This window comes from Mustela nigripes, chromosome 15 (genome assembly GCF_022355385.1).
Source record: "Mustela nigripes isolate SB6536 chromosome 15, MUSNIG.SB6536, whole genome shotgun sequence".
In the NCBI taxonomy this organism is placed as follows: Eukaryota; Metazoa; Chordata; class Mammalia; order Carnivora; family Mustelidae; genus Mustela; species Mustela nigripes.
In genome coordinates, this window is record NC_081571.1 from 74,372,263 (window position 1) to 74,398,513 (window position 26,251).

Here is a 26,251-nt window from a genome sequence, read left to right on the forward strand (position 1 = left end):
CAGAAGATACTACTAAAAATTTCTAGAATAAAAGCACGTTTGGCAAGGTCTGAATGCAACAAGATAAACATGCAAAGTTATGTCTGTCTCTGTTAGTAAGAGCCAGCTTGAAATGAAAATGGAAAAAAAGAGCCCTATTCAAATTAACGGAAGTATCTTGTAAAATGGTGGGGAAAATTTAATAGGGAAGACATAGAACCTGTATGATTCTGTAAACTATAAAATCTTGTCAAAGAAGAAGTAGTAGTAAGATGTGAGCAGTTGGCAAAACATAGGAGTTATTGTTTGGGGATACAAAAGTATAGGAGTGCGGATCTTTCCCAAATTGATACAGAGATTTTATGTCATTTCAGTTAGGTTCACAAGGTCCACTACATTAAGTGATTAAAAAGCTTATATGTATTCATACATTTCTGAAAATAGCCAAGGTAATTATGAAAAATGATAAAATTGGCCCTCTGTGTATTTAAAGGTATTGCCAAGGCAGTCTTATCTAAACAATATGATAAGAAGTATGAGAATGGAAGCACTTGAAAACAGAAAACAGAAAAGTGAATAAATATGTCAGTGTAAGGAATAGAGAGCTCATAAACAGAAATTAGTATATGTAGGAATTTTTCCTCTCACTATTTATATGAAATGTTAACCCCTTAATTTGTACGAAATACAATGAATCCCAGATAAAGATTAATTATAAAACATAAAACTGAGGAGTCTAGTCACTACCTAGAGGTTGAAGAGATCTTTTATTTATTTTTTTTAAAAGATTTTATTTATTTATTTATTTATTTATTAGAAAGTAGGAATGTATGTGGGGGCTGGGCTGAAGGAGATGGAGAAGCAGACTCCCTGCAAATTAGGGAGCCCAACACAGGGCTCGATCCCAGAAGCCTGAGATCATGACCTGAGCTGAAACAGTTGCTTAACCAACTGAGCCACCCAGGTACCCCTCAAGTGATCTTTTAAGTGAATACCAAAAAGTTTTTGTTTTTGTTTTTTTTTTCTTCGAGAGAGTGTACATGTACATGAGCTGTGGTGGGGGGACTGAGGATGCAAGGCAGGAGAGGCAGAGGGAGAGAATCCTAAGTAGTCTCTGCCCAGCGTGGAGTTTGATCTCAGGACTCTGAGATCACGACCTGAGCTGAATCAAGAGTCCAGTGCTTAACCGATTGAGCCATGTGCAAGCCCCTCAAAAAGATTTCTAATGAAAACTAATGATGTGGGGTGCCTGGGTGGCTCAGTGGATTAAGCCGCTGCCTTCGTCTTGGTGTCCTGGGATCGAGCCCGTATTGGGCCCTCTGCTCAGTGGGGAGCCTGCTTCCCCCTCTGTCTCTGCCTGCCTCTCTGCCTACTTGTGATCTCTGTCTCTGTCAAATAAAATAAATAAAATCTTAAAAAAACAAAAGAAAACAAAAAAACCTAATGATGTGACAGTGTTAGGTCAAATGTGGTGTCTCTGTGGCAAAATGCTAAGCCCTAAGTTAGCATTTAAAAAAAAAATTTAATTGGCCCATAAACTTGAAATTAAAAGCTGTGTGAAAAAATTTTCTTTTTAAATTATTACTGTGTTTTTTGGACTTCATATGTCAATTGCAAATTGTTGAAATTTCCCATTTGGACTTTTTGTAAGTTTAAAAAATTACTGTGTCTATATTATACCTTGGAACCTACAAAAATAGCATATATTTTTTAAAAACTAAAATAAGTTTAATATATTACATACTAGTATATACCATAAGTATAATCTAATAATATCTTGTATTGAGCCATAGTATGATTACATAACCTCTCGCCGCATGGTTCTGATGCTAGACAAAGCCCTTTATGTTTGTAAATGTTACTGTTGTTAGAAAAGAACTAAAAAAGACTCTCCTTCCATTTTTTTGTTTGTGCAAAAGAAAGTGATTATGTTAGAATTCTAATCTCTTACTAGAGATGTTTTGAGAAATGCATGTTGTGTGAAGAACTTTGAAGCAACTCCAGGTGGTTAGCCTGGAGAATTGGAGACTCATTAGTAAGGAACAGTCCAGCTGTCGTCAGTTCAGCCCACTTGAGACCTAGGCACTGATTTATGTTTATTTGTTGACCGCGTCTGGCACAAAAGAGGTCACATTTGTAGTTCGTAGGACATACCATATATTGCTCACTCTGGTAAAAGAGCCAGATGATGGACTAATCCTTACCTCGAACCCAGGATTCAGTCAGGGCCCGTGTCTGCTTTGGACCAGCTTTCAGGTCCAAAAGGTTAGGCTGGATTTGAGTCTAACCTAGTTAGAACAACATTTGGAACATGAATTACCAGACATTAGGACCAGCTGGGTCAGAGATTTCGGCAAGGGAAAAACCAGAGGGGAAAGTGATGAACATTCAGAAGGAGTCCGAAGTCACAGCCAGGGCGGGCCTGTCATGGCCTTGGGCGTCAGGCCACGAGCGACAGCAGGTTCTCAAGTTCCCTCTTATCTGAGATCAGGAGTAGCCTTATGCTGGAACTCATTATCATAAGACTAGTCATGGCAGGGTTTATCTTTGAAGATTGGTAATGTGCAAGTGTAAGAAAGAATAGAATTAGAGGAATAGAATTATTCGGTGTTAGGTCAGATTGGAAAAGTTGCGTGGAAGTCACAGACAGTCTGACTCCGTATGAGAAGTGACTATCTAATGATTTAGAAATTTTTCAATTTGTTGGTTTGCAGGCGTTGGAGTTTTCGAGATCCTAGATAAGCTTGTTCCTTCTCCTCCCCCACTGCATGCCTGGTACAATAGTAACCCCATAATAGATGTTTTATAAAATACTGATTTGACTGACTAAAAGTTCTATAAGATAGAAGCACTAGATATTAACATGATGTATGTGATTGATTGATTGATTGATTTCCCTAGGACACAAGTTAACAGAGAATGAGAGAAACCAGTTATTGGCAATAGCATCATCATTGTTCGTGGCATTCCAATTAAGAGCACAACATTTTCAAGAACATGAAAATTCAAGGTATGTTAGATCATATAAAACAGCGTCAGTGAGAGAAAGACACTGATAATGTAAGAGGCGTGGGAAGTAAGCATGGGAAATAGCTAGCGAAAGCTGTGACTCATCTTGGTTTTGAATCTCGTGTTTGGAGAAGTAGAATACAACCAATCACAGTGTTTAAAAGTGATATTGTTTCTATTTCCTCAAATGATTTTTTCAAAATTCAGACAAAAAGGTTTTTTTTGTTTCTAATTTGGACATTATTAGAGGTAGGAAGATGTTCTGAAACCTTATGGAATGTCTAAGTAATTTGTACTTATTTTTTCTGTTTTATACCTTCATTAATCTTGAACAAAGTATTAAAAAGTGTTAGAGTGCGAAAAATTACAGTCGAATCTGAGCAGTTAAAATACACATGTGTATAAGAAACTCCTCTAAGATACTAGAAGGAATTAACACCGGGTTAAGTTAGCTATTTGTGAGCCCTAGGGATACTTTTCAGCTTCCTAGTAATGTAAGTGAGAGAGAAAACATGCTTTATAGCAAGGCAAGCAAAAACCAAGTCAGCATGACATTAATGCCTCTAAATGACAGGAGAATTTACTATGAATGTCTATGTCCTTGCCAGCATAATCCTGCTTTAGCAAGTATAGTCTGTTTCTTACTTGCTAGAGTGATGTTGTTGATAAAATTGTGTCACTTCAACTTTTCCATTCTTTTTGCTTTTCCACAAGAGGAAGAACAAAGATAAAAAGAGAAAAGATGGCAGGTGACTGAGCATCTCTGAAGAACACAGATCAGAAACTCAGGTTACCCTTGAAGAATTAGGTGGAAGAAAAGTAAATTGGGTTTGGGCTATTACATCTTAATGGCTAACTGGTTTTACTCAGAAAATCTTGGAGTTAATTGGTATTCTTTATTTGTTCTCATTCTCAAGAAAACGTATAGGAAGCTTAATGTATGATTTTTTTTCACTTTTTAAAAAATTGAAGTATAGTTGACACACGGCGTACCTTAGTTTCGGTGTACAACATGGTGATTGGACAGACAGCTCTATACTTTATGTGATGCTCTCTGTCGTCGTAGTTCCCATCTGTTACCATGTAGCACTATTAGAGCACCACTGACGGTGATTCATCTGCTATACCCTACCGTAACTGGAAGCCTCTACCTCCTCCTCCCTTCCTCCCCTTCACCCATTTTGCCCATCCCCCCTCCCCGAATCCCTTCCTTGTGGCAGCCATCAGTTCCGTGTATTTGTGGGTCTGTTTCTGCTTTCTGTTTGTTTTGGTTTTTAGATTCTACACGTAAGTGAATCACATGGTATTTGTCCTTTTTCACTTAGCATAATCTGTTCTAGGTCCATCCATGTTATTGCACATGGCAAGATCCCATTCTTTTTTCGTGGCTGAGTAACATTCACTCGCTCCCTCACCTTCCCCCTGCCCCCCTCTCTCCGTTTGTATAAATGAAGGAAATGGCGATTGTAAATAATGCTGCCGTAAATGTAGGGGTTTATGTAGGTTTTTGAATTAGTATTTTCATTTCTTTTGGGTAAATACCCATTAGTGAAATAACATGTGATCTTTTTTTAAGTTATGATTTGATGTCTAGAGAGAGATGAAAGATGATAGGATATCAGTAAATTACTGAATGACTGGAAGGAGGAGAAAATGGGCAGTAGAGCCATGAATCTGATTTTTCCCCCCCATAAAGTTGTGCTGACCAGTGTGGTAGCCACTGGCTATGTGTACTTACTTGAATTAAAATTAAATTAAAATTTCAGTTTCTCAGGCATGTTCATTGCCACCATTTGTGTAGTCACCAGCCATATTTCCTCTTGTACTATGGTTAATAGCTACTGAATGGACTAGTAGAAAGAACCTTCCATCATTATAGTTTATTTCCATTAAGCTCTGTTGGGACAGGGGTGTTTTGGAGCTACATGTGTGTCTAGCTTTTGTTTTAAAGCCAGAATCATACCTTGTATTATTTTTTATTCTTTTGATAAATACAGTGCTTGTATCTTGATTATCTTCAGATGTTATTGGGACCTTGATCATTTCTGAAGTCCTGAGTGTAGCTAATGAACTAGTTTGATCTTCAAGAAATGTATTCAAGTCATTTTCAGAGGGTGCTGACTTGCCACTAGGAAGAATCTGAAAAAGGTTTAAGAAGGAGAAGAAAAAAACTTACCTGTAATCCCACAAACTCTTCAGTAAGCACGTTTTCACATTTTGATGTATTCCCTTCTAAGTGTATATGTATGTGTGTGTATTGATAGACACACATACATGTAGCGTATATAAACCTTACATAGAGTCATACGGAGAATATAGTTTGAATTCTATTTGTAATTTTGTGTTGCAAATATATCTTTGTCCCTAGTCTTTAGAAGCATATTTTTAATTTTCATTACAGAATTTAAAACATATGCAGACTTTTGTACTTCAAAGGGTATTACTGAGATTATAAAACAGTAGAGCAAATGGTAGAATGTATTCAGAGATATATAGATTTATATAAATAAGTATAGTTATGTATATAAGAGGCTTGAGTCTGTAGTAATTAATTTTTAAAGTTCAAAAATAAGCTAGACACCCCAATAAAGAAATAGATCTTTCTTAAAGATGTTATATGAATGACAAGTTCATGAAAAAGTTATTCAGCATTGTCAGTCACTAGGGAAATCCAACTTAAAATCACAGTGCTACACTAGTTCAAAACTAGTTTTCAGAGAGATCCTGCCAGTGTCATCATCTAAAATGTACATCTAAAATGTACATTAAATGGTAAGTGGGTAAATAATTGTGATACATCCTTACAGTGGAATGCCACTTAGGAGTAAAATGGAAAGAAATACTGATACATACATCATGATGCAAAAATCTGAAAAACAAGTCACGTTGAGAGAAACTAGTTCGAGAAGACTATCTAATCTGTAATTGTATTTGAAATTTCTAGTAAAGCAAACGTATAACGACAGGAAGATGAGTGTTTCCCTAGGTGCAAGTGTCGATATCCCAGGATTATATCTTTATACATTCTGTGCCCCAAACCATAAACCAATAATTTTTTAAATGTATTAGTTTTTTAAATTATATAGAAAACAGAATGTGGAGTTTCAAGCCAGAGTTACCATAATACTAGGTTTTATCATTGTTCATGTGTTTGCCTTTACTGAGGGCCTTCCTTACTCACTTGGCTTCCTGGTACTGTCATTTCAGGCTTGCAGGACCACTGGCATTACCAGTTACTGTGGCGCAGGTCTAGTGTCACAGACTGCCTCAGCTTTTGTTTATCTGGAAACGTGTTAATTTCCAGTTTTAATGTCTTAACCAAGTTTTGCTGTTAGGAATCTTGGCTGACAGTTTATTTTGGTTTCCTTGTTTCCTTTAACACTTTGAATATATCAGCCCAGTACTGCCTCTGGCCTCCACAGTTTCTGATGAAAATCTGACAGTCTCTTGAGAATCCCTTGTATGTGATGATTTACTTCTCTCTTGCTATTTGCAAGATTTTCTCTTTATCTTTGGTTTTTCAAAGTTCAATTATAATGTGTCTTGATGTGGGTTTATGAGTTCATCTAACTTAGGGTCCATTGAGCTTCTTGAATTTTTTTTTAAGGTTTATTTATGTTTATATAAGAAAGAGGGAGAGCATGAGCAGAAGTAGACTCTGTTCTGAGCACAGAGCCCCACAAGGGGCTTGATCTCAAGACCCTGAGACAATGACCCAAGCCAAAATCAAGAGTTGGCTGCTTAACCAACCGTACCACCCAGGTGCTCCAGGCTTCTTAAATGTTTCTATTCATACCTGTAATCAAATTTGGGAAATTTTCAGCCATTATTTAAATATTTTCTTGATTCCCTTTTCTCTCTCCTTCTGGGACCCCCATGATTTATACACTGGTTGGCTTTATGGTCTCCCACAGGACCCTTAGGCTCTATTCACCTTTCTTTGATTTTTCTGTTCTTTATCCTTGAGAATTTCTCATGTCTTGTCTTCATATTGGCTGATTCTTCTGCCTGCTCCAGTATGCCTTTGAATCCTAGTGAGTTTTTCAGTTGCACTGTTCAGCTCTAGAATTTTTAAATTTCCTTCTAGATTTTTAACTCTTTATTATTTTCGTTTTGTTTACATATTGTTTTCCTGACTTTCTCTATCTCTTTAGTTTTTTGAGCATTTTTAAAAAGATTTTATTTATTAGAGGGTGACAGAATGAGAGTGAGAGTGAGAGAGAGCGCTCAAGCAGGGGAAGCAATAGGGAAAAGAGAAGAAGGCTCCCCACTGAGCAGGGAGCCCAGCACGGAGCTTGATCCCGGACCCTCGGATCATGACTTGAGCCAAATGTGGTAACTCTGGAACTCGGATTGTCCTCCTTCTCCAGGGTTTATTCTTTTGTTGTTGTTAATTTCTGTTGATTTGTTGGGGGCTGTCTCTGTGCCAAGATCAGCCTCAGGTATAAAGGTAAGGTCTTTTCAGGTATGTTCTGAGCATTTCCCTGTGCATGTGTGGTCACTTTCCAGTTTTTCTCATAAATGCAGCCATTTTTGAATGTCTTAGTCTTTAATGTCTGGCTTCTGAAAGGGAAAAAAAGCAAAAAATGGAGGAAAATGGGGGAACTGACCTTTTAAATCCCCTAGAAGTCACTTCAGCCAGAGGGCATGGGGCTCACTACAGTGGGAGAAGGTGCAGTCACAATGGCTACCAATCTTACTTTCTGTTCGTCTATGATGAGAACAGTAATCAGTTATCATAGCACAGGTCCCCAGAGTTTGGAGGACAGGGTCTTTTTTTTTTTTTTCCCTGCCTGGGCACCCACAAGCTGTGTGTGAGCCGCCCCAGGAGTACATGCACAGCATCCTGCCGCGGGCTGGGGTGGGGGCATGAGTAGCTGCCACTGAGCTAAGAGCTGAAATTGACCAAAATTTTTTTGCAGTTTACCATCCACCTTTTCCCCTAAAATTGCAAGCCTTTGACTGGACTGGAGTTCAAAACTAGTTTTCAGAGAGATCCTGCCAGTGTCATCATCTTCTAGGTGGAGAGACATTCCTGGTGCTTCCTAGTCCACCCATCATCCCGGACTGATCCTCCTCTGTATATTACTGTTGCATTCATTACCCCCCCCCCTTTTTTTTTTATTTTAAAAAAGATTTATTTATTTATTTTAGAGAGCATGCATGAGCTGGGGGAGCAGAGGGAGAGGGAGAGCAGGAGAGAGTCTCAGGCTGACTCCCTGCTGAGTGTAGAGGCTATCGTGGGACTTGACTTGGGACATGATCTCATGACCCTGAGATCACGACCTGCACCGAAACCAAGGGTCCTCTGTTTCACGGACTGTGCCACCCAAGTATCCCTCATTAATCTTTAAAAGTTGGAAAAAATTACATTAATGATACAGATAGGATATATATAGGCCAAAAGTTCAGTTATATGGATAATTGTGCATGTCTTCCTTATATAACAATGATTTGTTTTTGGTGAGTTTAGTTTCTGTGGAACTTACTTATTTCCAGCCTACTGTGAAATAGGTCCTATCCATGACAACAGAGATCTGGAACATCCAGCAAAATATATTGATTTATTTGACAGAGTATAATCTTACTTTTAGGCAACGTGAATCTAAGTTATTTTTGCTTGTTTGCTGAAAAGGTCCCTGACATCAAAGCTGATGTTGGGTGATCGAATCTTTACACTTCGCCTTAGGAGGCCTGTTTTCATGATTGACTTGGGAATGGAGTCCAAGAGTCAGCCTCCAGGTGTGGCTGTGCATTGCTCAGTCATGGGTGTGCTCATGTAATGTTTATGCTTCCATATCCAGTAGCCCACAGCCCTTCCTTTGTGTGGCTTGTTTTGGCTGCTGATCTGATTTTCCCAGTATCTTTATGGATTTTACTCTTTCATCATTTATGACTTGGAAAAAGACACTAACGTATGTACCCATAGTATTTGGATAGTAAGAAGATAGTGCATTTTAGGGGGAAATAAAAAAGTTAATGTCAGAAACAATAGCAATTTTTCTTAGGATAACCGTAAATAAATTGGCTAAACACAGTTTAGCATCAAATACATGCTAATTATTCTAAAACACTACTGTTGGCAGAAATGAATCATTGAAAGCGGTGTTAAACAATCACTTCATGTTATCTGAAGCTAAAGTGATTTTGTCGGTCTTGTGGTTTGATTTAATAATTTGTTGCACTAACAGATAATGATGAGAGGAAGAATTAGTCATGGAAACAATTTAGTCCCTTTTAGTGATCTTTCACTTAGTTTTGCTCAAGATGCCTGTTTTCCTTAGGTCCAAATGCCGTTGGCAGGTCAGGATACACTTTTCTGAGTGAGGCCCTTGCTTGTTCTCCTCCGCCATTGCAAGCTTCTCAGGTGCTAGTGAGAACACCTCGGGCTTTCTCCAAACTTCTCGACTTCCGCCGTTCCCCCTGTGATTTCTGCACCTGTTGCGCTCTTTTGTTAGATCTGGTAGCTAAGGAAGGTGTCCTCTGGGCTTTAAGCTTCATCACTTATATTTCCTAATTCCATGATTATTACCTGTTAGCTGCCTAATTTGTCCTGTAATGATTACTAGTTTGGGGGAGAGCTGTGCCAACTTTCCTGGTGGAAGAATGGCTGGGGACCAGATCCCTTTCCCAGCAGAGGACAGTTTTGCATTCACTTGCCTTGTCTGTTTTAAGAAGTTGGCAGGGAGTATGGCTAGAGTAAGCCCTTGACTCCTGAGAAGGCATCAGTCCTCAAGGCTGAGCTACCCTGAGGTGGTTGTGGGGAGTGCTATCTGCTTTTATATATCAAAGCTATTTTAAGGTGTTTCAAAGTAAATGTTGATTCCATGGGTTTTATAAGAGTATATATTTTTTTTTAACCGCAGGAACCTGGTAAATTCATCAGAATTTCTTGGCTGCTTTTGCTTGTTTGCCTCATTTTCTTTCTTTACAAGTACTTTTCACCATTTTTCAGAGAACGTGTTCATCAAATTCCTAAACACTTAGGGGCACCTGGGTGGCTTGGTTGGTTGAGTGGCCAGGTGAGGCCCTGGTCCTGGAATCAAGCCCCATGTCAGGCTCTTGTCTCCATATCTTTCTCCCTCTCTCTAAAATAAATAAATAAATCTTTAAATTCCTAAACACTTGCATGTGAGCTATTGAGAAAATCAGCAACATCGAACTCTTTAATTCATTTGGAATTCACTTACATGTTGGTTATAAATGGGTTTCCTCATTGTGATTTGGCAACCTTTTATTTATAAAATATTCCAGCCGATTCCTCAAAGTAGTATCTCTTCATATGCTCAAGAATAGTAAGACAGAAATATACATGAGGGGCGCCTGGGTGGTTCAGTGGGTTAAGCCTCTGCCTTCGGCTCAGGTCACGATCTCAGGGTCCTGGAATCAAGCCCCGCGGGCATCAGGCTCTCTGCTCAGTGGGGAGCCTGCTTCTTCCTCGCTCTCTCTGCCTGCCTCTCTGCCTCCTTGTGATCTCTCTCTGTCAAATAAATAAATAAAATCTTAAAACAACAAAAAAAGGAAATACACATGAATGTCATAGTCAGTTTGAGCCACTCTCGGAAGTTACCATAGACTGGGTGACTTCAATACCAGACGTTTATTTGTCGCAGTCCTGGAGTCTGGAAGTCTGAAGTCAGGGTGCTTCCCTGTCTGGGTTCCGGTGAGGGCTCCTTTCTAAATTGCTGAAAGTCCACTTTTTATATCCTCACATGGTGGAAAGAGGGCAAGCTAGCTCTCTGGCCTCCTCTTACAGGGGCATAATCCTGTTCGTGAACGTTCTCATGACCTAATACCTTCCCAAACCCCCTCCTTCAGATAGCATCCCAATGTGCGTTAGACTTCAACATAGGAGTTTGGGAATGAGGACACAAGCGTTCAGTCAGTACCGGGCAGTGCGTACTTCCGTACCCACTCCCTCGCCCCCCCCCCCTTTTCCCTGATGCCCGCCCTTCCCTTTCCCTTCTCTTTCCTTCTTTCTGTCACTTATGTGACTTGTGCATGTGCACAGCCCCACACCCATCTAAGTAGGTATACATGTGTTACATAAATGTATTCTTTGGCTTAGTGGAAAGAGTTAGAAGTCTGGCATTTAGTTATAACTGTACGTATATTTATTAGTAATGTGACCTTAGGTATGTTGCTTTACTGTAAGCTTAAGTGAAGTGGCAATAGTGTGTATTCTGTACTGTTTTATAAAGTTTTTGTGAGAATAATTCATCCTCTATAATGTTTCAGTACCCAAATTCTTCTACCTAGTTTGTTATAAAGAAATAAAAAAAGAGTTCTATATTATAGTATAAAACCAAAGGAAATGCTTTATGGATAAACAAAAACCATCAAGAATAAGCAATCCCTTTGTTTATATCAGATAGCTATAAATATGACAAGAAAGTAGAATTTGGGGTCTCATTCTCTTCATTGAAATAAATGAGATGTCTGGTATTACAGTCCAGCAAGTGGGACACCAGTAGGGTGTGTTTTTAATGTTACTAAGACCATTCTTTTTCTTTGTGGTTTTGTATTTTGCTTTTTCCTGTGAAAGACCTAAGTAAGGTTATATGAAGTACTTGTTTGTATTCTTTTTCCATTCTTTTGTAGTTTTCCTTTATCACACTAGTATTTCATATTTTAAATTTATTGTGTAGGGTGATATGAAGCTGAGATCTAATTTTATTTTTTCATATATTTAACCAGTAGAATCAGTTCCATTGTTTTAAATTTTAATTCCAGTATAGTTAAAATACATTGTTATATATGTTTCAGAAATGCAATATAGTGATTCAACAATTCCATACAGTACTCAGTGCTCCTCACGACAAATGTACTTAGTCCCCCCCCCCATCTTCCCTCTTGTTCTTTATAGTCTGTTTTTCAGTTTGTCTCTTTTTCTTTGTTTCGTTAGAATTAGTTCCATTTATTCACTTGTCTATCCCTTCCTTATTGATTATAAGTGTTAAATTGATTTCATGCAAAATTCTTAAAATGTATTATGGTCTGATTTCCAAATTTTTCTCTTTATTTTCATTTGTCATTCTCTCCTTATATTAATAATTTATTATTTTCTTCTAAAATTTATTGATCATTCTTCTAGCTGAGCTTTGAAGGCACTTTGATATTGGAATTGCCTTAAAGTTATAGTAAGTTTGGGTAGGGTAGACATCAAACGTTGAAGTTTTTCAAAAAATATACGACTGTGTTTATCAAAGTCTCTTTGTTTCCCTCATTAGAGCTTTATAATTTTTTATTGTTGATTTCTTGTTATTTTTAGTTTATGTCTTTGTGTCATTATTCTTAGGTTGTTTATATGTTGTATTATGGTTGGGATCTTTTTCTCATTTTTAACATGAGTACTTATTTGGTAAAGAGAAGCTAATGATATTTGTATTTTTTTTTAATTGTAAAAAAATGTCAGAATTTGCTATTTTAACCATTTTTAAATGCACTGTACATTCATGTTAACTATATGCACACTGTTGTGCAGCAGATCTCTGGAAGGTTTTCATCTTGTAGAACTGAAATTGCACCCTCATTGAATGACTTCTGTGTCTTCTCCCCCCGGGCCCTTGGCAGCCACTGTTCTGTTACCGTTGAGTGTGATTACTAGTTGCATTTCTTGTGTAATAACTCTTCTTCCTAAACTTAAAAACAAATCCGTTATAATACTTTCTTACTTGACTTCAAGAGGGGCAAGTCTATAACCTTCTGAATCGCTTGGGATGCTTCTGGGTAACAGAAACCCCTGTTCAGACTGACAGCAGTTCTCACCTCACAGTGAACAGGGAGCTCAGAGGGGAGAAGGGACCAAGCTCAGCAGGTTCATCTGCTGGTGCCACATTGTCTTAGCCTCCCTTTCTTCTCTCTGCGGCTCTTCCGTAAGACCGTGCGGGATAGCTGTAGAAGTTCCAGGAGCAAATCTAGATAAGGTTCTGAGGTTTATGTCTGTCTCTAAGTGAGGACACCCTTCCCAGCTATTCCCCAGCGAGTTACCTCACAGAAGTAAAACTCCTGCCCATTCCTAAGGCAGTCACTGCAAAGGGAATTGGATTATCGTGACTGCCTTGAACTGATTTTCTGATATGAAGCAGATGTTGAGTCATCTAGTGGCCACCACATTTTCCAGTTGCTCCATGCCTTCCCCTCGGCGAGAGCTTCAGTACAGGTTCGTGTTTAAGAGCAAAGGCCTCTGTGCCAGGGACTTGGATTTGCCCTGGTTCTGCCAGTCCCCAGCTATTATCTTAGTATCAGTTATTTAATTTATTTTGAATTGCATTTCCTCATCTATAATGTGGAGATAATAGTAGTTCTTAGAGAGTTTTTGTAAATGTCCAGTGACCTATAAAATACCCAATATGCCCATTTAATTTTAGCTGTCCTTGCCAATTTTCTTTTTTAGAATTCCTAATGACAAAGATTCTATTTCAAGGATAATGGCCATGGTGCATGCTTGTTTTATTTTTAACTAACTGAAATGCATTGAGTGTTTCAGTATCAAGATACATTAGCAATTTTTTTTCCTGCATTAAGGATGTGTTCTTCCATTCCATTTTGAATAAGAGAGGGTAGCAGAGTTGCGCAGCGGAAGCGTGCTGGGCCCATTTTGAATAAGAGAGTCATACACAGCTATTACGAATAATCACATTTCTTTGAACATCATCTATTGATTATTGTGAGAGTTGAGTTAGAAAATTTAGATGATTTAGCAGGGAACAAGATGTTTTAAAAAAATCCTACCCGCACTGAGCTTACATTTAAGCAGACGATAGATAGACAAAACAGGTCAGTAAGCTGTGTGTTATGAGAATGATAATGATGATAAATATTTTGGTGATAAAACAGAGAAGGGCTATAGATTATCCTGGAGGTGGATGGTGGGGTAGTTGGAGGTTTAATTTGGATCCCAGGGAAGTGCATGGCAGGAAAGTTTAGCAGGATGAGAAGATGAACTTTAGAGTAGAGATCTAGTGGAGGAAGGGAGCTAGTCACATGAAAATCTGTTAGAAGAACCTTCCTGTTAGTGGAGGAAGCAAATGCAAACTCGCACAGGTTGGGGTGCCTGGCTGGCTCAGTTGGTAGAGCGCGTGGCTCTTGATCTTCGAGTTAGAAGTTCAAGCCCCACATTAGGTGTAGAGATTACTTAAAAATAAAGTCTTTGAAAAAACTCAAACAAAAAAAGAATCCCAAAGGCCCCTGAGGTCCAAGTATGCCCCCCTTGTCTGACAAATAGCGAGGAGGCCGAAGTAACGAGAGGAGTTAGTAGGCTGCAGTAGTAGCGCTGGTGTTGGTTTGGGTCGACTGTGGGAAGGACTTGGGTTTTCAGTGAGTGTAATGTTGAGGCCTTGCTGAGTCTTGAGCCGTACGTAGGAACTTGTACCGTATGCAGTAACAAGAGCATTGTGGCTGCGTGTTGTACATGATTCAGAGGGGGATAGAGGGGAAGCTGGGAAACTGGTTAGGCCTAGAGGTCCTTGGCCTGAGCCCTGGGACACTCCACAATAACAGGCCAGGAAGGTGAGGCAGATCCAGCGAGGGAGGCTAAGAAGGGACAGCGGAGAAGAGAGGCGGGAGAGGAGTCTGGGGTGAAGTTCAGAGTGCCAAGTGCAGAAAGGGTTCAAAAGGCAGAAGCGTTCAACTGAAATACGGCATAGTTGAAGAATGACTGCTGACCGTTGAATTTAACAACGTGGAGGTCATAGGGGACCTTGACGACAAGGGCAGTGTTTGAGAATGTTGTGTGGGAAGTGGTGGTTCAGGGTAGATTTGAAGGGAGTTTGAGAACAAGTGAGAGGAGAGAAAGTTGGAGAGTGTAAGTTCCAGCAACTTCGAAAGGATTTGCCTTTTTAAAATAGACGTACTTGTAATGTCTTATTTTGATTTTACAGAAAATGGGCCATTCTGCTTGGAAGGATGTTGGTTGTCAACATTTCTCCGAATTAAATGGTTTTTGAAAATAGTGGTTTTCAAAGACTCTACAGCATTAGTAGCTTGGAAAACATGAGCCTAGAATAGGAAACCTTGTTCTTACAAAATTGATAAACCCAGAGAATTAGTTTCAATTAGGGAATGTGGTGTATTAGGATCCCTGCCGTGCAGAGTGAGATTGTGTACCCCACATGTCTTAAAAACACTTCAGATGTGTACCAGGAGTTCTGTCTGGCTTATTTTATTTATGGCAGTCCCTCTCTTCAGTCAGTTTGGCTAGGAAAAGTATATCATCTTTGTTTCTTTTGGCTCCTTCACGGGCACTGAAATGTCGGTGCTTGGCATGTGCAGCGGAACCAGCACTGAATGAGGCGGCCGGACTCAGGATTCTGGTCCCAGCCCCGCTCCCCAGTTTACAGGTGGCACAAATCTCCATACAAATGCTTCAACTCTTGACTCCAGTTTCCTCCTCTGAGAAGTGGCGGTGCTGGATTGAATGACTCCCGACATCCCCCTACCCCTTGCCAGCACTGATCTAAGTGAATTACATGAGGTCAGACAAGACCCTTTGACTCTCTGGTTTCTACTTCAAGCTTCTAGTACCTCTCTTGAGATTTCAGCAGAGGTGAAAGACTCAGGAAAAGGAATTCCTTCACTGTGGCCAATGATAACACTGATGAAAAGACTTTAGTCTGACAGGTTTTAAAACATGTTATGTCCGATTTTGGGGAGATTACTCTGGGCGTGTGGAGTCAGTGTTTCCCTACCCCTGGGAGCTGATCCCCCGGAGAATGTTTCAGGGGCATGAACGGGGCTGCAGAGCCTGCCCTGGGTTTCACTGTTCACCAGAGTAGTGTAATGGAAAGGTATGTTCACCGACTCATACTCGTATTTTCTTTCCTTCTCTGGCTTCCTGATAAAATAGAGAATTTTGTAGTGATTTTTACCTAACACATGCAATTATCTTTTTTTTTTTTTCTCTTCCTTCCTTTCTGGGTTGTGGCTTTATAATTAACTCACCTATTATTAAGTTTTCAGTTAGATAATCAAGGTTTGAGGTTTTAAAATACCACAAGCATTGAAAGATAGCTGGGGAAAGAAGCAGAATAAACAGCCCTGTGAAAATAGTTGCCAGGGAGAAGCAATATTGCTGTACAGTAGTGGTTGGTTCCTTTACTTAAATGTCTCTGTGGAAAAGGACACAGCAGACTGTTAACACACTTATACTATCTCTGACAATAAAGGACAACTTTATACATACTTGTTTCATATATCCCCTCAGGTAAGCTGCTTCCATGGCCATGGAGTCCTCCTAACTGACTGTGTAATTAAACCAGCAGTACTTTGCATGTATGCGCGCACACACACACAGTGATAGTATGCTTTTGGAAGGGACCCGCTTTCATTTGAGCTAATCAGTCTCCCAAAAGCAACAAAAGGAGAAAATGTTAATTCAGTCATTAGCCTTTAAGCTTGCTTACCTTTTACTATCTGCCTCTGTTATGCTCTTTTTAGTTACTTAACATGAGTACGTCCTGGATGATTTGGACATCTATGTGAGGTGGAGCACATAATACTAAGTGGCTAAGATGTCTTATTCATGCATTTTTTTGCTAAATATTACATTTAAAAATATTTTTCCTTTGATTCCACTATAACAGCTGAACGGAAGACAGAATCGCCTCATTATTGCGGGAGAATTTCTCTGTTCCCTGCAATGATTCCAGAAGCTCTCGCACACTTCATCAGGGTTATTGTAATTCTCTGGCTGCAGGATATTTGGCAGCTGTTGCACCCCACTGGCAAATCCTATTCAGACTTCGTTTCCATTCACCACTGCCATTGGAGAATTGATTTCTCTCTCCTCTACTCTAACCTTTCCCAATTCATTTTGGATTGTTCAATGTGAAACATTTTAATTTCATATCATACAGCTATTCAGCTCACAATCCCTTTTTTAACCTGTCACCAGGGTAACAGCATAGCATGCTTTCTTTAGGCAATCAAGTTTTTATTTCACATGCTTAATGTTGCATTAAATGTTTGCATTTTGTTTAACCCCCCTTAAATACTTTGAACTCCAGATATGTTTTGTAGGATAATAAAATCCTTGATTTTTGAATTGAAACTGAGTCAACACCATCACTACATTCATAGTAAAATGTCAGATGATTAATTTACATAATTCAAAGATGATTAGTAGAAATCAAAGTTATTCGATCTGTGTAAGGCAATTTTCTGTAGGTAATGGAGGAATATTTGTGTATATTTGTGTTTAGCCTTGTTCCAAAAGAAGATTTAAAGGGGGTTTAGATTTGTCAGAGAAGTTTAAAAGGGCAGTGGAATTGGTGCAAATAGAAAAATACATCTTTTGAAGATAAGACAATTTTTCAGTATAATGCTCTTTTCTGTGTGTGTGTGTGTGTGTGTGTGTGTGTACGCGTGTACGCGCTCGCGCACTCACGCATGTGCGTGTGCGTGCTTAGGTATATATACTATAATGATCTGTGTATTTGATGATGGATGAGGGGATCCACCAGAATGAGATTAAGAGTTCTAGGAGATTGATTTGGGCATTATATTGATCACCAGCCATTTATACATTGACATATTACAGGCACACCTCAGAGATACTGTGAGTTTGGTTCTAGAAGACCACAATAATGTATATCTCACAGTAAAGCCAGTCAAAGTTTTTGGTTTCCCAGCACATATAAAAGTTATGTTTACACTATACTGTAGCCAGTTGTGCAAAGCATTGTGTCTAAAGAAACTATTTACACACCATACTTTAAATTACTTTGCCAAATAAATGCTCACCATTGTATGAGCTTTCAGTGAGCTGTATCATCACTGACCACAGATAACTGTTTCACATCTAATAAGGAAAAAGTTTGAAATATTGTAGTTATTACCAAAATGTGAAAGAGACACAAAACAAGCAAATGGGAAAGTGGTGTTGATAGACTTGCTTGAAGCAGGGTTGTGACAAACCTTCAACTTTTTTTTTTTTTAAGTGCAGTATCTGTGAAGTGTAATAAAGCAGAGCACAATAAAATGAGGTGTGCCTGTACTTCCTTTTCTTTAAAGGAAATAGTCTAATAATGATAGGTTATTAGAGATGAAAATGAATGTTTAGATCTTGATTCTTTGAACTAATACACTACTTTCCATCTTTGTTCGAAATAACAGTTTCTGTGAAATTTGTTCTCTGAGTAAATTTTATGAAATTTGGAATATTCCAAGGAATACAAAGAAGTGTGTCAGAAAACAGAGATTAGTAATCCATGTTGTTTGAAAGCACTGTTAATTTAAAAAAAATTACCATAGTAGCTCTCTAAGTATCCTAATGTTCACTTATATAATCACTAAAGTTCTTACATTAATCTCTAAGGGAAACATGGAATTAAGACGCCCATTTAAAAAAAATTATGATTCAGAACTCTTTGGAATTTTTGACCTCTCACCGTGTGTCAGACTGATTTCATACCTTGAGTGCTCATGTGTAATGAATGGCTCTGAATCTAGGTAACATTGGTCTAAATGATCAGTGTCCTGACCTCCCTCACAAAGGTCACTTTCTTTTGGTAAAACAAATTCTTGAATATATATTTTAACGATAATAACTTTTTGTCTTGAGAATTAGAGTTAATAGATTATTCCAAAAGTAACAAATAACACTCCTTGTAATAAGTTGCTTGGGCTTGGAGTAATAACAATTCCTGCCCTTTAGGAAGCTTAAAATGGAAGGGGATAGGCAGACACTAAACAGAAAGTTGTCAGTTCTGAAGACTGCTAGAGGAGAAGTGCAGCTTGTCCTGGTGAGGGAGAGGAATCTCATTTTCAGGTTAGCCACATTATGTCAGTGTCTAGTTTTCAATAAAATGTCATAAGACATGCAAAGAAATTTGGGAGTTTGTTCCTTTTATAGGTTAAAAAATCAATAGAAACTATGGAGGAGGGAGCCCAAATGTTGTGCTTTATTATGCAATAACCTAAAATAACCTGTTAAAAATATATTGAGAGGACCAAAGGAAACGAGATACAAAGAATTAAAGAACAGAATAACAGCCATGTCTCACTAAATAGAAAATATTGATAGAAATTCAAGAGATGAAAGTACAGTGTCTACAAGAAAAAAAGTACACCAGAGAAGACTCAACAATAGGTTTAAGCTGGCAAAAGAAACCATCAGAAATTTTGAAAATGTTAAGTGAGATTATCTAGTGTGAAGAATAGATGGAAGAAGAGTAGAGCTTCAGAGACTCATGGGACACCATGACATGTACCAGCATGCATACGGAGTCCCAGAAGGCCTGGAGAAAAACGATAAAGGGGTGGAAAGAATATTTAAAGAAATCATAGCCAGGGGTACCTGGCTGGCTCAGTAGGTAGAGCATGTGACCCTTGATCTCAGGGTCATGAGTTTGAGCTCCAATTTGGATGTAGAACTTACTTACAGAAAGAACAAACACATTACAAATTTCATGAAAAACATTAATTTATATATTCAAGAAGCTTGGTAAACTGGGAGAAGCTCAAAAAGATCTCTGTCTATACACATCATTGGTCGAATTGTCATAAACCAAACAGAAGCTTAAAAGCAGCAAGAGAAGAAAAGACTTATGCTGTGAAAGGGACATTCACAATAGGATTAGGAGTTAACATCTCATCTAACATCTCATAAGAAACCATGGAGTCCTAAAGAGAATAGGATGGTATATATAAAGTGCTGAAGAAAAACAAAAACAAAAAAACAGAACGCCACCAAAGCATTTTATATCCAGCAAAACTATCGTATAAAAATGAGGGACATTCCCAGGTAAATAACACCCAGGTAAACAACACCCAAGAGGAATCTGTTGCTAGCAAACCTCCTCAATAAGATCTGCTCAACAAGAAATAAGAAATGGAGTTCTTCAGGGTGAAATGAAAGAACACTAAACAGAAACTAAAATACACATGAAGTAGTAAAGTGGTTAAAAATTACTACATCAGGAAACACAAAAGACTGTGGAAATGTATTTTTACTTTGTACATCTTTTTTCTTCTGATTTAAAAGATAACTGCATAATGGAGTAGTTATAATTCTAAGTTGATAGGGCACAATATATACAAATGAAACTTGTATGGCAATAGGACAGATGAGGGTAGAGGAAACAAGATATATTGGAACAGATTTCCTGTATGATACTGCAGTTGAGTTAACATTAGTCCAAACTGTGTTTAAATTAAGGAAGGTACTAATTGTAATCCCTAGTGTAACCACTAAGAAAATAGCTTTCAAAACTAGTAGATGAGGGGCGCCTGGGTAAGTGTCTGCCTTCAGCTTAGGTCACGATCCCCAGGGTCCTAGGATTGAACCCCACATTGGGCTTCCTGCTCAGTGGGGAGCCTGCTTCTCCCTCTTCCACTCCTCCTGCTTGTGCTCTCTTTCTCAGTGTCAAATGAATCTTTTTTTGTTTTTGTTTTTGTTTTTTTTTAGGTAGTAAATGAAACATCAAGGGAATTTAAAGGGTACACTAGAAAAATACCTATTTAAACAAAAGAAAGCAGTAATGGAGGAATCGAAGAACAGAAAACAGATGATATAAGAGCAAAAATCAAAATGAGTGATACAAATCCCACTTGAGTGGGATTAAATGTAAATGGATTAAGCATGTCAATCAAGGGCAGATATTGGCAGAATGGATTAAAAAACAAGATCACATTATATGCTTTCTACAATAGACGTACTTTATTATTATTTTTTAAGTTTTCCATCCATTTATTTAGTTTCCATCATGGTAAGTGTACTCTTTACTCCCCATTTCCCCACTCCCTCCCTCCTGGTAAACCAACAATAGTTAAGAGTCTTTCATTGGTTTGTCTCTGTTTTTCCCTTTGCTCATTATGATGTTTTGTTTCTTAAATTCCACATATGACTGAAATCATATGGTGTTTGTCTTTCTCTGACTTCACTTAGCATTATACTCTCTAGTGCCATCCATGTTGTTGAAAATGGCCAGATAAAAAAACAAGATCAAACTGAATGCTTTCTAGAATAGACTTTAGATACAAAGATTTAATCAATAGGTTGAAAATAAGAGAATAGGGTTATCAGACATATTTACAATACTAATTTTGTTACTACTAATGCTAATATCAGACCAAAATAATTTTTTTTAAAGATTTCACCTATTTATTTGACAGACAGAGATCATAAGTAGGCAGAGCAGAAGGCAGAGGGAGAGGGGGAAGCAGGCTCCCCGCTGAGCAGAAAGCCTGATGTGAGGCTTGATCCCAGGACCCTGAGATCATGACCTGAGCTGAAGGCAGAGGAAGGCGCCCAATGACAAAATAATTTTTAAAAGATTTTATTTATTCATTTGCCAGAGCACAGCAGGGGGAGAAGAGGAAGAAGCAGTGCCCCCACCCGCTGTCCACTGAGTGGGGCGCCTGTTGTCTGGCTTGATTCCAGAACCCTGGGATCATGACCTGAGCCAAAGGCAGACATGCAACTGACTGAGCTACCCATGTGCCCCAGACAAAACAGTTTTAAGACAAAAATCGTTATTGGAGACAAAGAGGGAGAATTTATAATGACACACGTGTCCATCAGAAAGCTATAAAAGTGGTGAACTAACTTATGTACAGTAACACAGTTGTAGACTGTTGTACCTCATTTTCAGTAATGAATATAGAACTATTGGACAAGATAACAAGGAAGTGGAATATTTGAAAAACACAAACCAAATAGATCCAGTACATTATCTATAAATCAATCCATGCAGTAGCAGCAGAATATCCAACTTTTAGGCAATTCAGAAATATGTGAAAATTAACCTAAGTAATCAATGGGTTAAAGGAGAAATTACAAGAGAAATTAGATTATATTTTGGAACGAATGAGAACAAAAGCATAGTAATCAAAATCTTTGGGATCCATTGAAAGTAGTGTTTGGGAGGAAACTCAGAGCTATAAGCATATTTTAAGAAAGAAGAAAGACACCAGTCACTTCGTCTGCTATTACAGGAAAATAGGAAAAGAGCAGACTAAACCCAGAGCAAGCAGAGAGAAGGAAATATTAAAAATTCAAATGAAAATAAATGAAGTAGAGAATAGAAAAACAATAAAGGAAATTAGTGAAAACAGAATTTGGTTCTGGGGCAGATCAACAGAAATGGAAACCTTTAGGTAGACCGCCCAAGAGAAAACGTTCATTACCAGTTCAAACTGGTAATGAAAGAGTAGGTATGCATATGGACCTTATAGAAATTAAAAAGATTATAAGCTAATAACTTGAACAGTTGTATGCCAACAAATGAGATAACTTATAAAATGAAGAAATTTCTGGAAAGATGGAAGCTGTAGACATGGAATCAAGAGGAAATAGATAATCTGCATAGACGTGAAAGAGACTGAATCAGTCATCCCAAAACTTCCCAGAAAGAAGAGCCTGGGACTAGAAGTCTTCACTAGTGAATTCATTGAGGTAGTTAGAAGAGAGTTCATGCCAATTCCTTACAAACTTACCCAAAAATAGAAACGGGAAAAATTTGCAACTCATTCTATGAGAGCAATATTACTACACTAAAATCAAATAAAGATGTTCTGCGAAAAGGAAACTAGAGACCAAAATCCCTCATAAATGTTAATGCAATAGTCCTCCACCAAATACAAACAAATGGAAGCCGGGGATACATAAAATGATTATCCACTGTAGCCAGGTGAGCTTTGTCTTAGGAATACATAGTTGGTTTAACATCCCAAAATCAATCAATGTAATAAACCATATTAATAAAGGACAGAAATCACAGGATTATCTCAAATGCAGAAAAAAATTTGACAAAATCCAACAGCCTTTCTTGATAAAAACCACTGAAATGATTAGGAATAGAAGGGAACTTCCTCATCCTGACAAAGGCCATTTCTGAAAAACCTACAGCTGGCATTATATTTAATGGATATGACTGACTCTTTTCTCCCTAAGATGAGGGATAAGACAAGGATGTTAAATTTTTTCAGCATTGTATTGGAGTTCCTAGGCCACTTTGGCAAGAAAGATAAAAAGTGTTAAGATGGGGAAGAAGCAAAACTATTTCCAAATGACACGATCTTGTATGTAGGAAGTCTTAAGGAATTTACAAAAAGATCTCTCCTGTCCCTCAATTAAAACAGGGAATAGTTTATTTAAACCCATCAGAGCAATGGACAGCTTGCTGTAGCATGCTGTAGCAAGCATTGTGTTTTATAGCATAGGTCAGTAACTGTATGTGAAAATAGACATGGCTACATACATGTTCACTGATCAGAGCACAGCTTCTCAATGTTCAGGATAGAATAAACTTCCCTGTTAAAGCAGCACCTTTGTGCCATTTTTAACTTGAGTATTCCTCTCCTCTTTCATGCTCTCCTTCAACAGAAGCCACCCCAACCTCCTCATAATCCTTCTCAAGGGCAGCTGTGTCCTCACGGGCCCCCGAAAATGCTCCTTCCTTCATGCCCTCCCCCACATACTGGTGAACAGAGGCACACGAGGCATACATCAGGTCAGACTCCAGGCGAGCCCAGGCCTCAGCGACGGCTGTGGTGTTCCTCATCGTGCACACAGCTCGCTGGACTTTGGCCAGGTCTCCACCAGGTGCCACATTGGGAGGCTGGTGATTAATGCCCACTTTGAAGCCAGTGTATTAATCCATACATTGGATGTACACTTGGTCTTGATGGTGGCGAGGGTAGCAGTGACATCTTTGGGAACCATGTCGCTGCAGTACAATAGGCAGTAAGCCATGTCTTTACCATGGCGAGGGTCACATTTTGCTGGCTGACAGGCTGGCTGGCTCAAGTGTGTATTGGTGATCTCTGCTACAGAAAGTTGTTCATGGTAGGCTTGCTGAGCAAAGGTGACAGGGACACAGGTAACTAGAGGGAATTGGATGCGCGGATGGGGCCCCAGGCTGCTCTGGAATTCTGTTCGATCAGCATTCAGGGCTTCAGCTGTGAGGGATGCAGCGATGGGGGATAGTTGGGCCTGGTAACATGTTGAGGTGAGGGTAGCTTGGACATCCAGAACTGACATGTCTGCCATGAAGGTTGTCTACCATGAAGGTTCGGTCGGAGTGCTCCGGGGTGGTGTGGGGAGTGAGGATGGTGCTGTGGGGCTCCACTACAGTTGTGGGAACAGGCGGAGGCAGGGGTGGGGGCTTGGGTGGCATGTCTGGGTAAACGGAGAGCTCCAGCCGGGACTTACTGCCGACATCGACTGAGAGATGTTTCATCAGAAGGCAGATGAACCGGAACCAGTTCCCCCTCCAAAGCTGTGGAAACGCAGGAAGCCTTGAAGACCTGCACACTGGCCAGCCCGTTTCTGAATTTGGTCTAAGACAAGGTCAGTGATGATCTCGCCAGTGGTGTAGTGCCCTCTGGCATAGTTAGTGGCAGTGTCTTCCATGCCTGTGGTGAGCAGGTCAGGGTAGAGGAGCTGGAGGTGGGTGCCGGGGCAAACTTCATCATTGACTGGTTTCCAGGTCTACAGAAACAACTCTGGGTGCACGCTTGCTAGCACCCTTCTCCCTGAAGAAGGTGTTCTCCTCCCCCAGTGGTCTTGTCACTTGGCATCTGGCCATTGGGCTGAACACTGTGTTTTTGGCAATAGAACTCCCAGCAGGTGTTGCCCATCTGGACCCCAGCCTGGCCGACATGGATGGAGTTGCTTTCACGCCTGGTTGCTGCTTTGCAGCTGACGAGCAGATGGCGGAGAGAAAGAAGAAAGGTGGTTGCTTCTTACAGTGCGACTCTTAGGTGGTCGATAGGAGAGAACCTCAGGAATGCACAAAAATCTATTAGAACTAATGACTTTTGCAAGGTAGCAAGATACAGGAATGATACGTAAATATCAGTTTTATTTTTATACGGTACCAGTGTACAGACTGAAAAAGCAATTGACAAAGCAATTTTATTTACGATAGCACCAAAGAAAATATAATACTTAAGCTTAAATTTTTAAAATAGAAGTAAAAGACTTGTGTGCTGAAAACCGGGGAACAATTGTTGATAGAAATTAAAGACAACTAAAATGAATAAGCTTCCCACATTCAGGGATCAGAAGACCTAAGAGGGTAATACTCTGCAACACGATGCACAGATTTTGTGCAGTCCCTCTCACAATCTTAGCTGTATGTTTTGCAGAAATGGTCATCTGATTACAGCATTTGTGTGAGAGTGCAAGGGACTCAGCATAGCCAAAATAGTCTTGGAAAAGAACAAAACCAGGGAACTTCTTCCTGATCACGAACTTTGTTACAAAGCTGTCTGTGGTGATCAAGACGGTGTTGTACTGGCATAAGGATAGATGTGTTGATCAATGGAACAGAATGGAAGATCCAAACAGTTAAACTATGGTCAGATGATTTCAACTGTCAATGAAGACAGCTTAGAGTATTTACATATACCCTTGAATGCTGCTGGGGCAACTGGGTATCTTCATGCAAAAGATCAAAGTTGGTCCCCTCCCTACACCACACACAAAAATGAACCTAAAAAGAAAAAAAATCACAGTTGTAAGAGCTTTGTTAACTTTCGGTTAGATGATGATTTCTTACGTAAGATGTCAGACGCACAAGAAACGAAAGGGAAAAAAACACAAGGTGCTTTATTTTTTTTTTTTTAAAGATTTTATTTATTTGACAGAGAGAAATCACAAGTAGGCAGAGAGGCAGGCAGAGAGAGAGAGAGAGGGAAGCAGGCTCCCTGCTGAGCAGAGAGCCCGACGCGGGACTCCATCCCAGGACCCTGAGATCACGACCTGAGCCGAAGGCAGTGGCTTAACCCACTGAGCCACCCAGGTGCCCCATAAGGTGCTTTAAAGGGCACCATTAAGAAAGTGAAAAAACAACTAACAGAATAGGAGAAAATACTTGAAAAAACTTGGAAATCATGTATTTGTTGTGAGGAGACTTTTGTCTAGAATATGTAAAGAACTCTTACAACTCAATAATAAAAAGAGCCCAATTTAAGAAAGGGCAAAGGATATGAATAGAAATTTTTCCAAAGACGATACACAAATTACCCACAAACCCATGAAAACAGGCTCAGCATTATTGTCCTCAGGAAAATGTAAATCCAAACCACAGTTAGCTACTGCTTTACGCCTACGAGGGTGAGTGTGGTAAGAAAGATGGATAATATCGAAGTGTTGGTGAGGACGGGGAGGAATCAGAACCCTCGTACATTGCTGGTAGGAATTTGATTAATTGATGCAAAGCCAGAAATAATTTGGCAATTTCTCAAAATATATGACACTGCTCCCTGACCCAGCTCTTCTTCCAGGGTTATACCCATGGGAAATGAAATCCTATGA

General features: G+C 39.2%; 1 protein-coding gene and 1 pseudogene across 2 annotated transcripts in view; one reads left to right on the top strand and one right to left on the bottom strand.

Moving 5' to 3' along the window:
- The window catches only part of PCCA (propionyl-CoA carboxylase subunit alpha), a 413,253-nt gene that overhangs the window by 230,585 nt on the left and 156,417 nt on the right, over positions 1-26,251 (top strand). For both annotated transcript variants that reach the window (XM_059378122.1, XM_059378121.1), the window contains one exon: positions 2,881-2,989. In XM_059378122.1, the coding sequence (XP_059234105.1) occupies positions 2,881-2,989 (109 nt within the window). The remainder of the gene's footprint in view (positions 1-2,880; positions 2,990-26,251) is intronic.
- On the bottom strand, positions 23,271-24,594 carry LOC132002933 (tubulin alpha chain, testis-specific-like; annotated as a pseudogene).